The 14,839-nt window shown below is 41.9% G+C and overlaps 1 protein-coding gene across 3 annotated transcripts in view; it reads left to right on the top strand.

The window, feature by feature from the left end:
* GPBP1 (GC-rich promoter binding protein 1) overlaps window positions 1-2,151 on the top strand; it is a 36,945-nt gene extending 34,794 nt beyond the window's left edge. For all 3 annotated transcript variants that reach the window (XM_065663092.1, XM_065663091.1, XM_065663094.1), the window contains exons 12-13: window positions 758-860; window positions 1,485-2,151. In XM_065663092.1, the coding sequence (XP_065519164.1) occupies window positions 758-860; window positions 1,485-1,643 (262 nt within the window). In that variant the 3' untranslated portion in view covers window positions 1,644-2,151. The remainder of the gene's footprint in view (window positions 1-757; window positions 861-1,484) is intronic.
* The last annotated feature ends 12,688 nt before the right edge of the window (window positions 2,152-14,839 follow it).

Genomic DNA, 14,839 nt, shown 5'->3' with positions numbered 1-14,839 from the left:
TGTTTAACAGAGTAATGTTTTTTTTCTGTTTCTCCCTTCTACAGTTCCAGACTTTTACTATGAAACATATTTATTTTCTATGAAATAGCATTTATTTCCCTCACCATATAAGGTCAAAGGTGCATGGTTTGCCTGAAAAATGTGCTGATCCTTCTTGCAAAAACTTTGCACCAAGAGAACTTAGCTGTCTTTGTTGTTAAATGTCATGGTGTCTTCATTCTGAGATAACCCCCGTTTTTACAGCAGCTTCACATGTAAAACCACTCTCTTCCTGCTCAGATACTGCTGTCGCACTTGGCACTAGCTAAACCACGTTAATTATTGCATCTTTGGATATCTTAAAACTTGGTCATAAGAGGAATCTGTCTCTTCTTTCTTTTCATCCTGTCATGATTTAAACCCATCTGGTAACTAAGTATCATGTAGCCACTTGCTCCACCAGAGCAGTTACGCAAAGCAAACTCATTTTTAATTTTCCACCTGACACAGATCTCTGCTTGGGAATAAAGGTAAAGTTTTTACCACATGTAGTGGTAAATCAGGGTGGTCTGTGAAAGACCTTGAGAATTACTCAACTTCTATGCTTTATTTATCTTTCGTAAGCTTTTTAACCTACCTTTAGGTAAGTGTTTGTTCAAAAAATGCTATGGACTGATTAATCCATTTATTACAGATCTTCACACAAATACGTAGGCACAGCTTGAAATGTCCAAGTGTGTGTAGCAGATTCCTTAATCTTGTCCTTTTTAATTTAAAGGTTATTAAAGGAGATGGGCTGGCAGGAAGAGAGTGAAAATGATGAAGCATATGCTCCACTGACAGAGGATGAGATGAGAGAGTTCCATGTCATTAGTGAACAGGTAACAGTAATGTTCCCTTATAAACTTGTAATTGGCTACCCTAAATTCCTGTCTTTGAGGACGATCTGCAGTAATTTTGATGGTTAGGGATGTTGCTGTTTCAGTATTGTGCTTTTGGAAGAGTAATTGCTTTAAAAAGATAGGGGACCAGTGGTTATTGTCGGTAACGCCTATTCTCTGAGTATCAGGGAAAGGGTAAAGGAGCATTGCTTCTGAGTAGTTTCAGCACTGCCGCTACTGGAATAGCACAGGCTTTCTAGCTCCTCAGCTTATCCTGAGGAAAGGGAATTTTCGTCCAAGGTTTTTATGCCATTGCCTTGGGTCTCCAAATCTGAATTGTCTCTGGAAATCAAGAGACATTTAATTCACTAGTAACAAAGTCTGAAAAGGCAGTCTAGGCATGATTTTTTGTTTCATTTTAGTTAGGAGTGTTGTATATACCTGAATGAGTAAGTCAGGAGGAGCTGGAAGAGGGAACTTTACGTGGTATTAAATATGAATAGTTGATATTTCTGTAAGTCTAGCCACAAACTTATCAACTAGAGCATTTGGTATGTTGAAATGGAACAGGTTGTTGTGTTTACCTTTTTCTTTCTCTATATGCAACTTGTTTTCTCATTTCAGTTACGAAGAAATGGTCTTCGGAAAACTGGCGTTTTGAAAAATAGTCTTGTCCGTGATTTTAAATTTAGCCTCTGGAAAACCAGCACTTTTAAACCTGCTCTGGAGAATGAGGATTCTGAGACGAGCAGCAGTGATACATCAGATGATGATGATATGTGAAGACTTCTGTAACATCTGCAGAAGCTGGTTTTGATCTCGTGAAAGTTTGAGGATATGTTGTCCAAAAAGATTTTCTAGTTTATATAGTAATATACACACTAGAGAAAAATTGTTGTAACTTTTCTCTGAACAAAGCGAGAAATGTTGGATTGGGAGTGTTGAACATTACTGTAATTTCTTTGTAAGCAAATGCTGTAGAATGAGGGCTTGGATTGACCCAGTATTGACCTTCATCACTGAAGCATTTCTGACTAGCTGTGTGACAATGTAACAAAGCAGACTTTCACGTTTGATAATAAAACTGAAGAGCTGTGCAATGTCTTGGAAAGCTTTTGTTTCAGATTTCCAAGTCTGTAAGAAAAAAAGGGCAGCTTGACGCAGAGTTTTGCTTGCCAGGTCATTTCTTTGTTACAATGGAAATCCTTGCGTCCACTTTGTATGCAAAAAGGCAATGTAGCGTGTTGACTAAAAATGAGCAAAGTGCACTAAATCTCTTTTTCTTAATTGAGCTGTTGTACTGTACTTCTTCCGTCCACTCTTCCACCCATAACTGCTCTTTAGCCATTTGTAGTGTAGTAGTTACTAATGGCAAAACCCTATGTTGCAGTTCTAAAGTTTCTAGAACAAACCTTTGAACTGAAGGCTTTATGGGGGTATTGTAAAACCCAGCATTCTCACACCAAACACATTTCTTAATGGAAAAAATAAACCCTTTGATTTTACTATTCACATACAGGAAAATAATTGCACTGGTGGGATTTGCCCACTACATGGGAAACAAACTGTTTTACGGAGTATTATCTCAGTGCATAGCAACAAGGGTATTGTTTTTAAATCTGGTAAGTTTTGTTTGCATTTATATTAAATGTACTCTGGCAGCACTGACTGCATTTCAGAATGAGGTAAAAATATTTTCATCTCCAGATCTTGCTTTTATAGCAGCCGAAGTATATCTATGCAATAAGCACCTGTTTTGCTTATTTGGTGTCAGATTTTTTCTTCATAATCACACATTTAAAAAACAATATTGTATCATTTGTAGGTTTATTTGGTTCATTTTAGTTCTTTAAATGTTTTCCACAGGGTTGAACAAACTTGCATTAATTCATAAGAATTAATGGTGATGTCACATACACTTAAGCTGATGCATACATATAGACATTCCCCCTTTGAGATATTTTTGAATTGTAGTATTTCTTATTGTAAGTAAAACTAAAGCAAAAATATTTAAAGCTTTTGGTTTTGTCCATTTTTGACTTTTTTAGGAAAAAACAACTTTATCAATTTTTGGCTAAAGGTTGTATGCTTGTTTTATAAATTACTATTTTAAATAGAGATTTCTATTCAAGGGGTCAGTTTTTGTCCTGGAACAGGCATGCAAATGTTGATACAGGTAATTGTGGCACACTGTATTGAAACCACCATTTTCTTGTCCAAATAAGATTTTTTTTTTTTTAAGAGAATGCTGCTTTATCAGTAATGAGGTCTTTCCTACCAGTTTGCCTCACCTTTTTCTTCTCCTCTCCTGCATTTTTTTTTGTTTTGTTTATTTAACGAACATTGACACTTTGCTGTGGTCTGTTCACATCCTAGCAACAGGATCTTTTGCGTGTCCAAATTACTTAGTGGTATGTGAATCGCTGTTTTTATTACTGAGTGAAAACTTTTTTGCCTTGGTATTTCTCAGAGTGACATGTAGACTTTTTCCCGTCTTTATTTGGTTCAGTAACAAATGTCACCTCTATAATTAACCCTTTGGGAAGATACTATAATTGTAGAAGAATTGTGTTACAGTAAGTGTATAAACTCAGGTAATTTATGAGTTGTAATTAAGAAAATTCTCTTCAGAGAAAGTAGGAAAAATATGTGGTACATCTGTTTCACTACTTTATAGCCTGAAACTGGTAATGGAAACAGTGGTTACAATGAACTGTGAGCAAAGGAGGTAGCAGGAATTGAGCAGTGGTTTTGCTTTGTAGGGTGAAACACCTTTATGGCCTTTGTAACTTCTTTTCTGTAAGTGTGCAGCTTTTCTTGTGTCTGCTGTGTTGTCCGTCCTGACTCTGTGCACATGATATAATTGCTCTATACTCTTTCTACACCATATTTGTGTTTCTGAAGTCTGACATGTTTGGCTCATGATTCTATGATACTTGATTTGGTGTTGTGCAGAACTTAACTTACTGGTTGTGGATTCAGTTGTAGTTCTATAAAGTGGTTCATTCTGCCAGGTCAGAGACATAACAGAACTCTGCATTGCTTCTTATCTTAAATGTTATCTGCCTCCTGTTTTACTTCTTGCTCTTCACCGCAGTATGGAAGTGGGGAAGCTTTGATGTTTCCAGTGAGGAACTGAATTGCCTTATGTTATACATACTTATGGCAAAGAAAGTAGGACATTAATCCTCTTTTTTGCCACCTTAAGAAGCACATCTTTTAGTCACTCACTGAAGAACTCTGTTTTTCACTTCTGTTTTCCTGGGAAATACCACTTGAAACAAAGTTTAGTTCTTACATTTTGCTTCTGTAAAATGAAAGCATTCTTTTGTGCTGTCCCCCTCCCTTTTGTTCAGTGCATGAGGATGTAAAGCAGAAGGAAATCTGATTCTGTAATATGTAACAATGCAACTTTTTGCATCTTTGACTTTGTTCCTAACCCAGGACAGTTTTAGTTGTTCATTGGCCTTTCTCTTCCATTGCTTGTGATCCATGCCGAGGATACATCTTCTTGTTTTTCTGCTTGAGCAGGTTAAGTACGAGCAAGGAAGTCTACCTTAAAGGCTTAAGAAGTTGGTGGACTAAACTTGCACATTCGCTTAGTAAATTCTTGTAAGCTTTGGATGTTAAAGAATGTCTGCTGGAGATAGTTTGTGAGTGCTGAATGATGGAAGACCCACCACAGCAGGAGAGACACTAGAGGTAAGTATGGCAGCCAAGCCTGCACCAAAGATAGCAGCGGTGAAACTAGGAAAAAGTGATGGGTGATAGTGGTAGGTGACTCAGAGAGTTGTGGTCAATGGGTCAATGTCCAAGTGAAGACTGGTGGCTACTGCACCCCTAGTAAGTTTGCCGATGACACCAAGCTCTCTGGTGCGGTAGATATGCTGGAGGGAAGGGGTAGGTTCCAAAGGGACCTGGAGAAGTGGGCCAATGCCAGCCTTACGAAGTTCAGCAAGGCCAAACATAAGGTCCTACACTGGGTTGGGGCAATCCCAGGCACAAACAGAGGCTGGGCAGAGACTGGATTGAGAGCAGCCTTGAGGAGACGAGTCAGGTGTGTGGGTTGATGAGAAGCTCAATGTGACATGGCAGTGTGCACTTTCAGCCCAGAAACCAGCCATGTCCTGTGCTGCATCAAAAGGAGCATGACCAGCAGGTTGAAGGAGGTTATTCTTCCCCTCTACTCTCTGTTCAGCTCTGGTGTCCCCAACATAAGGGCATGGATCTGTTGGAGTGAGTCCAGATGAGGCCACAAAGATGATCAGAGAGCTGGAGCACCTCTCCTATGGAGACAGGCTGAGAGAGCTGGGCTTGTTCAGCTTGGAGAAGAGAAGGCTCAGGGGGACACCTTAGATCAGCTTCTAGTACCTAAAGGGGCAAACCAGAAATCTGGAGAGGAACTTTACAAGGGCAGTTAGGACAAGAGGGAATTTAAACTGGGAGAAGGGAGGTTTAGCTGAGGTATTGGGAGGGAACACTCACAGAGAGTGTGGTGATGCCCTGGTACGGGTTTCCCAGAGAAGCTGTGGCTGCTCTGTCCCTGGCATTGTTCAAGGCCAGGCTGGATGGGGCTTGGAGAAACTCAGTGTAAGTGGTGTCCTTGCTCAAGGCAGGGGAGTTGGAACTGAATGACCTTTAAAGTTCCTTCCAACCCAAAGCATTTCTTGATTAGATTGTTCTATGGCCTCAAGTTATGCAGTCGCATTGTAAAAAAGCAAAAATTCTAGATGTGTAGAGATTTGATGTTCTCTTATTTCTTGTCTCCATTTTTTATGTTTTCTTTGTGTTGAGAGAACATAAAGCTGGTCAGGACATGCTGGGTTTAACAATAAGCCAGGAAGATGTTGATTGTAGTGGGTATTTCTGAAAAATTTTATCTTGGTAATTTATTTACTTCGAGAAAATGAATACTGTGGGCTAACTACAAGGATACGAAGGCAAGTTAACATTAGTGAAGGACTTACTGTGGAAGTACCAGGGGCATGCTTATGAGGAGGAGAGTAGTTCTGTATTTCATGCACAAAATGTGTGTGTGGATGATGTGTGAAGTAGGTGAAAACAAAATGCTGAGTAAGGCAGGTGTCCTGCTAGTGGTTGGTGTGTGCTTATGCAATTAAAAGCTAACAAGTAATGCACGCCTGCAAGGGCTGGCAGGTTGCACAGGCTTGTGTTTCCTGGCCTTCAGTCAGGATCTGTATTTCTCACCTCCCAAGTGCCTGACCTTGATTTTCTTTAAATACTTTGCTTTTGTTGTTCAACGGTGGGGATCTTGATGTTGGAACAGTTTTTGATTTTAAGAATGGGAAAATTGGGATTGAAAAAGGCATTAGGAAAAAAGTGGAGCTTCTGTAAAATCCTGGAGGGCTTTTTAGAAGCAGGCACAGTCCTGTGGATAAGGATGAGAAGCATCCTCCAAGTAACCTGGAGTGTAGAATTGCCCTTATATAAAGAGTGTATCACTGCTTGAGTAGGGCAGGAATGGGGAAAGGCCAGAGCTCTGCAAGGAGGTGAGGCTGGTACTAGACTGAAATGGAATCAAAAGAAGTATGTGCAACCTGGCTTAACCCATGCATTGATCAAAACTGGCAGATGCAGCTTAGGTTAAATCTGCGATTTTCTTCAGTTTATTTTCTTTTGCCTGGATACTGTTAAGCCATCAGAATGGCAGATGGCCTCACCTTTGCATTTTTGACAGGCAGCAATTACAGCTGGAGAGGGCTTCAAGGAGCAAGGTGGAAAGATAAGGCTGGAGCAGAAACTGCTCTAATAAAGAGTGGAAAGTGATTTGTAAAGAAATGGAGCAAAGAGCGAAGAGGACTATACAGGGGCATGGTTTGTGGGGGTGGATGGTGGAAGAGCTATTCAGCAGAAAGCATATGAGCAGCACTGTACAGCAGAGACAGCTGAGTACAGTGAAAGATGGGCACCTTGGCTCTGCTGAACACAGGGGCTTTAGCAGTGCTGCAGCTGTGGAGCAGGAGCTGCTTGTTACCTAGCTGGTAGGCCTGAGCTCTAGTGACTGCAGAGAGAAAAGACCCTGGTGTGGCCAGACAGAACAGGGATGAGCTGCTGCTGATTGTTTTTGAAGTATCTGGTCCCCAAGAGAAAGAAACTGCTCAATGTTGTGTGGCCCAGACCTGAGAGCTATTGACACCATTGACCTAAAATACCAGTGTGACAGGAAGAAAAGTGAAAGGCTCCACGCGGTGCAGAAACAGTATCACTTAGCCAAGAGAACAAACTTCCCAATCAATGACTTGTTTTGTATCTTCTTACTTTTAAATGGTACCTTCTGACCATTCCATTCTTCTCTTCCATTCCTAATTATTGTTATCTCGTGTATCTCTCCACCTTTGACAATCTGTGGGTTCTCATATCCACCTCTGGCTCCTTGCAGATTTTCACTGTATAATATCTCTAAGGTATAACTTCGCCTCTGTACCTCAAGATTCTTCACTCTGGCTCTTCTTATCTGCCCAGCTCTTGAGTCAGCAGTGTCATCTCTGGCCTCAGCACCACCTTGCCCCTCACCTACCACAGGGTGATGCTGCATATGTTGTTTTCCCATCTTTGATCCTCTCTGTCTCCTTTCATGTATCTCCTGCTCCTGATTAAATTAAACATACTTTTTAGCCTTCTGTGATGTAGGCACTCCCATTAAATGGGTCACTTTTCACTTGACTTCAAGAGGATGGTGTCTGCCCTTGGCAGTGATGCTGGGTTGTGTCATCCATGCAGTCAGGTTTGAAAAGGGAATCCTTATACTTCCTTCCATGCTGTCTTTGGAATTGAGAGAACTGTCATTGTTATCTTTTCCTAGATGGTGTTTGAGAGGTGTCTCTAACCCACGAAGTGGAATAAAACAAAATGAGGAACCTTGACAACTCGGGATACTCTGATCTTTGCCTGGCTCTCGGACCATACCACATGTAAGGTGTCTCTGCTCTCCACCTGTTTCTTGTAAGCCATTTTCCACAGTGTCTCTGCGTTGTCCAGTACACTAAGATTTTGGCCCCTGCTCTATGATTTCCAGCAAGTGCAGTAACACAACTAATGGATGCTAAGACTCATAGGAACAGTATAGCAAGAGCTGAAACTTCCTGAAATTTTCAAAACAACAGAATATCATCTATTGTTCACTGTAGTGCTGCTGAGGGCACTGCATGCCGTTAGCTTGCGTCTGAATGCCTGTTAACTGCATCTATCAATGTCCCTTGTCCAGGATAGTTTCTAGCTGCGATAGTGCCTGTCGGCCCAAGGAACCAGAAGAGGGTGCTGGAGATCTACGGCTGGCTCTGTTCGCTGCTCCAGCTCTTACTCGCGGATTTTGTAGAACTATTACTAGTTAATCTGGTTTCGTTTTTCTGTGGAACTAGTGGAACTAAGTATTCTTGGCTTTGTGGGTACCTTACCAGCACCTAAATGCAGAGATAATTGTTAATAGAACTGCTCTACTTTGGTATAATTTATGACTATGCTTGTGAAATGACTGAAATAACTGCCTGTTGCAGGTCGGAGGTTGGCTAGAGATGTTTCTAGACAGAGCAGCCTGCATGTACAGGTATATTGTAAATCAAGGAGGGAAACAGTTCCATTATGTTTTTAGCTACACAAATTCTCTGCGTTCAAAAACTTTTTTTTTTTTTTTTTTTTTTTTTTTTTAAGAAAAGCTAGGAGCAAAATCAGTTGTGTTCTCGGTCGTGATTCATCCCTGAAGGAAATTTCCTGTTTGAAGATTGCTGGTTGCATTGATGTGATCCACTGACGCTGTCTGAAATTTTGCAGTTGGGTTTGGGGGAGGCTGATGTTTTTCAGTCAAAAGTTGGCCTCTTGTCAAAGGTGTTTCTGCTAGTGTTCACAATAGCAGAGATATTTCTTTGCTTAAAAAAAACCCCAACCAAAACCAATTAGACAACAGAAGAGAGCTGATTGCGATTTTGTTCATCTCAGAAAGCTGACACTAGAGAACAAAAAAGATACAGTTGAGGTGTGCTCTCATTTATGAGAGCTAGACTGCTTCTCAGAGTTGGAACATGAAGGCTTTTTGCAACTCAGAGTTTTGTTTTCCACTGGATTTTTGCAAGAAGATTTTGTCTTTCTCCTGCATTGCAATTCTGATGTGGATACGTGCTTGCTGGAAATGAGCCACGAGCACTTCTAACAGGTTTTTGTGGCTTTTGGTCAAAACCTTCAAATCTGGGTAGCTAGTGGGAAGGACCTTTATTTTGACATGCGATTGCTTCATTTTTCAAAGATGGAGAGGAACCCCCTTTCCTCCTCACCAGCGGGATTAACAGATTCTCACTATGACTGAAAATAACACTTCACAACTGGGTTTTAGACTTCTAGTTAAAACCAATTTTGTTTTAACTATGCTGACCTAAGGGAGTTAGAGAATGAGATGTATTAATGTGCCAGCCTGTCTGTAGGATGTGAGGTGATGCTGTGCCCCTTGCTCTGGGAGGAAGACAACAGTTCTCACTAGTTTCTTGTCACACTAATTGGGAAAGAGATGCAGTGGGTGTTTGCATACCGGATTTAATGCCCTCTAGTTCCTTGGTCACATGTTTGCAGATGTTGGCACATCCTTTTGTAGGGAGCAGAGGTGGGTGGGGCTAGAAAGCTGCTGAAATATTTTTATAAGTAAAAATCAGAGGCCACATGTGTATGTACATAGTACAAAGTTCTTTTATAGAAAGACTTTGGGGATTTATGGAGTCTACCACTGAAGGAGAAGCTAGCTTTTATTCTGGGAGTGGTCCAAGCAAAATAGAGCTCCCTGCTGCTGTCTCCAGCTCCTTGGAAAACAGCAGGATATATTCATTCAAGAGAGGAGAAATAAATCTACAGGACTTGTTCTTGCTAGTTCTGTAGCGGAGGAATTATTCTGCCATCTGCCTATGCCTCAACTTGAGTTATGGTGATACTCAAGAGTTTTTGCTATACCTCTCATACAAACCTTCAAATTGCCACCATTTGAATCAGGACTTCGTTTTTCACTCCTTTAAAAAAACTAAAACAAAACAATCCCTCCCTTCCCCCCAAAAAATCCCCAACCCCAAACCCGTACCTACAAAAAGTCACCTTAAAGAAGCCCTATGCCCTCATCTTTTTGAAGCATTCTTCAATTGCTTTTTTTGGCCTTATAAGAAGAGCTTGGGCATTGCCGTTCTTCCTCCAGTAGGCAGGACTATCACACTGTTTCAAATCTAAGGATTTCTCCTTATCATGCCAGAAGCAGAGCAGATTCCATCTTTCACACACTGATGATTAGAGCAGTGCTGCACAAGTTGGGACACGCGTGGTATATCATGCTACTGTGAGCAGTAGCACCGCTGTGTGGCAGTGCTCGAGTCAGAGACATGCAGCAGAAGAAAGCCTAGGAGAAAGTCCTATGAGATTATTTCTGTTGCCCATAACACAAGCCCAAATCATGCATTTTCCTAGGTAAGAACATTTTGTACCTTATCTTGCTCTACAGGTAAAAGCAGAATATGTGAATCAGACTGATATGTGAGGGATCAGGTTGCCAGGGCAGTAGGAGTTTCAGTGAAGACACTGGTCATACTCACTACTCTTTCTTTTCACACAGAATCACACAGAATCACACAGAATCCCAAGGGTTGGAAGGGACCTCAAAAGATCATCTAGTCCAACCCCCCTGCAAGAGCAGGGTAACCTACAGTACATCACACAGGAACTTGTCCAGGCGGGCCTTGAATATCTCCAGTGTAGGAGACTCCACAACCCCCCTGGGCAACCTGTTCCAGTGCTCTGTCACTCTTACAGTAAAGAAGTTCTTCCTGATGTTAACATGGAACTTCCTATGCTCCAGTTTACACCCATTGCCCCTTGTCCTATCACTGGATATCACTGTAAAAAGCCTAGCTCCATCATCCTGACACCTACCCTTCACATATTTGTAAACATTGATGAGGTCACCCCTCAGTCTCCTCTTCTCCAAGCTAAAGAGACCCAGCTCCCTCAGCCTCTCCTCATAAGGGAGATGTTCCACTCCCTTAATCATCTTTGTGGCTCTGCGCTGGACTCCTTCAAGCAATTCCCTGTCCTTCTTGAACAGAGGGGCCCAGAACTGGACGCAATATTCCAGATGCGGCCTCACCAAGGCTGAGTAGAGGGGGAGGAGAACCTCTCTTGACCTACTAACCACTCCCTTTCTAATGCACCCTAAGATGCCATTTGCCTTCTTGGCCGCAAGAGCACATTGCTGGCTCATGGTCATCCTCCTATCCACCAGGACCCCCAGGTCCCTTTCCCCTTCGCTACTTTCCAGCAGGTCAACCCCCAACCTGTACTGGTACATGGGGTTGTTCTTCCCCAGATGCAAGACTCTACACTTGCCCTTGTTAAATTTCATCAAGTTTCTCCCCGCCCAACTCTCCAGCCTGTCCAGGTCTCGCTGAATGGCAGCACAGTCCTCTGGTGTGTCAGCCACTCCTCCCAGTTTTGTGTCATCAGCAAACTTGCTGAGGGTGCACTCAGTTCCCTCATCCAGGTCATTGATGAAAATATTAAACAGCACCGGTCCCAGCACCGACCCCTGAGGGACTCCACTAGTCACAGACCTCCAGCTAGATTCTGCGCTAGATTCTTTTCTAGAGGAACTGAACAAGAGAGCAAAGTGGAATATAGGAGAACAGCAACCATTTCTTGTCACTGTATGATGTGATGTAGGATGCAGTACATTCTGGAGATGAGACTTTTAAGTAGGAAATGTACTTCAGCTGAAGGCTTGAGGTTTTTTTTTTCTTGTTGCATCTTCTGTAACTTTCTGCTGGATATGGAAATCTATTAAAGAATAAAAAACATACATTGTGGGTTTGCTGATTTTTAATTCTTACCCCACAGAAAATTCTTTAAAGCCCATGCATATGCATATACATATAATTTTTAAGCTCTGTGAGGACTCCAAGAAAAGATCCTGATTCAGTCCTTAGCTTTTTTTAAAAAACATGTCATTTTCTGTGGGGTGTTTCATTGCTTCTGCCTTCCCTGTTAAAGGACACACTGCTCTGAAGGTTAAAGCTGCTGTTGCAGGCACTAAGGCACAGCTAATCCAGTGGCACATTGGCTGCTGCAGTGATCAGAAATGCAACTTTTGCTGAAGGTGCCTGGTTTGAAGATACATAAGGGTGCTCAGAGGAGCACCCAGCTGCAGCATGTACTGCTTTGTGTAAGCAGAATATGCCCTGAACCTCCCTCCAGGCTGGGGCTACCTCCCAGAAGTCACAAATTAGCGTCTGTGTTTGTTACTGATTAAAACCCTGCCTCAGGGAAGCAGAATGTAAACTCTTCGCTGAGGCTTGAGTGCTCACAGGTTATTTTCAAGTATGGTAGGTATGGACTGAGTAAGTCTGAGTGAGGATCTGAAAGAATGATTAAGAGTAATGGTGCTGTCTCCTTCCTTGTACTGCTTATTTAATAACCCACAGGTGGCATCTATGCCAGTGTAATACCTACAGATCTTCCTAAAAACATCTCAGTGATCCTTCCTGTGCTTTGCATGATGATTTTTTAGGATGTACTAAGCCCTGTGGTAACTTCTGAACATGGCAAATGTTTCTGTGCAAAGTGAGGAGCTGGTCTGTCCCTCTGCCATGCTCTGCCCAGTTGTGAGGAGCACCGCAGAGCACAAGGCTGTCACTGGACATCACTTCTGGGGTCGCCACTGCCCCTGAGTGCAGGACAAATGGTTCCACTTTTCAGGACTTTTCAAAAAAGCTGTATTTTTTTTCCCCTTGAAGTTTGTGATTTACGTTCATGTTTGAGCACTAAACTGGCTTCCTTCACGGGAAAGTTGGAGGCAGAATTCCAAAGGTTATTTACTGTATGCTTAAAAACCACAGTGTGTAACTGAGAAACAGAAAGCTCTTCTCACGCAGTGTTTGTACATACAGGTTAATATATTCTGGGGTTAAAGCAAACACTTGGTTCAATGAACTCATCATGTCTGTTTGTTGGTTTTTATAGACCTTACAACGTGCACGGGTTTACATTTGGGAAACAAAAACAGCAATCAGCAGCTCTTGGCTTTTGTCTATCAGATATTCCCTAAATGCACTGCAAATATGCTTTTGTAATATTTAGCTTTGTGTTGACAGTATTTATTAAACTCTTTCTGTCACTGCTGGTCACATCAATAAAATAAAAAGGTATGGGCAAAGTAACTTTGTTTTTTTTTACCTGCATTGCTGTAACTCATTACCTGCAGGTTTTGAAACTGTTCTCTGTTTATTGAGCAATGAAAGTGACTCACTTCATGTCCTACTCATTTTTAGAATTTTCACATCCATACCGATTTGAGCAATTCTCACTTTTCTTTCTGGATGGCTCTGGGCAGGTTACATAAACTGAAGAACTCTCATGCACTGAAATGGTGTTTGATTTGCAGCCATGCAGAGACAGATTGATTAAACCATTTTTCTGCTCCTCAAGAAAATATTTCAATTCTAACTGGTCTCTTTCTAAAACCATGTTGATACAGAAAATCAAGATTTTCTTGGACCTAACACCAGCTGGCAGTGTTCATCCGAGTATGCTGATTTTCATTGTATGGGTTTTCAAATCTCTTGTTGTTTTCTGGTTCTACAATCCTCAACGAACCACCATGGACAACGCAAGATGCTGGATCCGGCTGCTGCTCTGACAGAGCTGCAGCGGGGCTGAGAAAGGGTTTGTCCCTAATTCTGTGTTCTATGGATGTGCCCAACCCTGACGAGCCTTTTGTGCTTGCAGGTGTTAAATAGCTACTAACAGCAGAGAGCTGCCTGTGTTCACTGCTATCAGTCCTCTGTATTTATCACCAACATAAAAGCACAAAGAACAAAGCAAGGGAAGCAAACTGGAAGCAAAATGGATAGGAAGACAGAGGAACAGGCTTTTCTTTATGCAAGTTTTGTGGGCAAAGCTTTAAAATAACTGAATAACTGGCATTTGTCCACCTCAGAGGTGGTCTTTTTGCTCTCCAGGGTCTAGATATCAGATTGTACTCTGTTGTCAAGACTGCAAGAATGAGTCCTTAGGGAAGGGGAGAGAGGGATAAGTGGTCTTTGGAAAGAGCTGCTTAACCTATTGTATGTATAACCCAGAAGAGTGGTACCAGCTCCCAGTGTGATCAGTTTGAGATTATGAAGAAAAAGGTGGATGTCTCTTGGGTTCCTTTAGGCTCTTGAAAATTCAACTGTGAACACAGGAATGTTTTTGCCAAGACAAACAAGCAAGTGGATATTTAGGTAAGCAAAGTGAAAAAGCTTTTGGAGTTTGGACTTTTGGAGAAAAAACTTACAAATGGTTGGAACCAGCAGCAGGTGAAAAGCTTGTGTGTTACTGGTAGTGCCTAACAATCTGGTAACGTCGAACATTCTTCAAAGAGGGCAGAGCTAATTGGCCCCAGACATCTTGCAACCCTTTATTCAGGGCATGATTCCTTAGAATTGAGAACATGAAGGATTTTGTATGCAAGATGTTCCACTCACTTGAAAGCAGCACCAGTGTAGGACCTAAAAGTCTGTGTAGTACACAAATGGAAGAAGTGCAAAAGTATCTGGGAGGATGAAAGTGCTAGCTCTGCATTTCTGCTGAGCCAGGGCAGGAAGCAAATGAAACTTCTTGACATCCCTGCACAACTTTTCCCCTTTTTTGCAGAATGCTCCATCAAAACAGAGTCAGCTTTATCATATTCAAAGTGAGGTGGTAGATACTTCTCACCAGCTATATGCAAGCATGGGAAACTGAAGCCAAAGTGACTGCACATGCATGCATTGCTGGTGGTACTGGAGATGGAGGGTTTTCTCCTGGCACTCTCTGCAGACAGGGCTCCATCCATGCTGTGGGTTTGTGGTACTATTAGCTGAAGCTGAGGAACATTTCCAGGTAAATGGGCCTGGGTACTCCTGTGTATTAATCATTCCCATTGTTCCTGTTCCATTGGCCTTTGTCTTGCTTAAGTAATGCGG

This window comes from Lathamus discolor, chromosome Z, assembly GCF_037157495.1.
Source record: "Lathamus discolor isolate bLatDis1 chromosome Z, bLatDis1.hap1, whole genome shotgun sequence".
NCBI lineage: Eukaryota > Metazoa > Chordata > Aves > Psittaciformes > Psittacidae > Lathamus > Lathamus discolor.
This window is presented reverse-complemented; position numbering and strand designations above follow the sequence as displayed.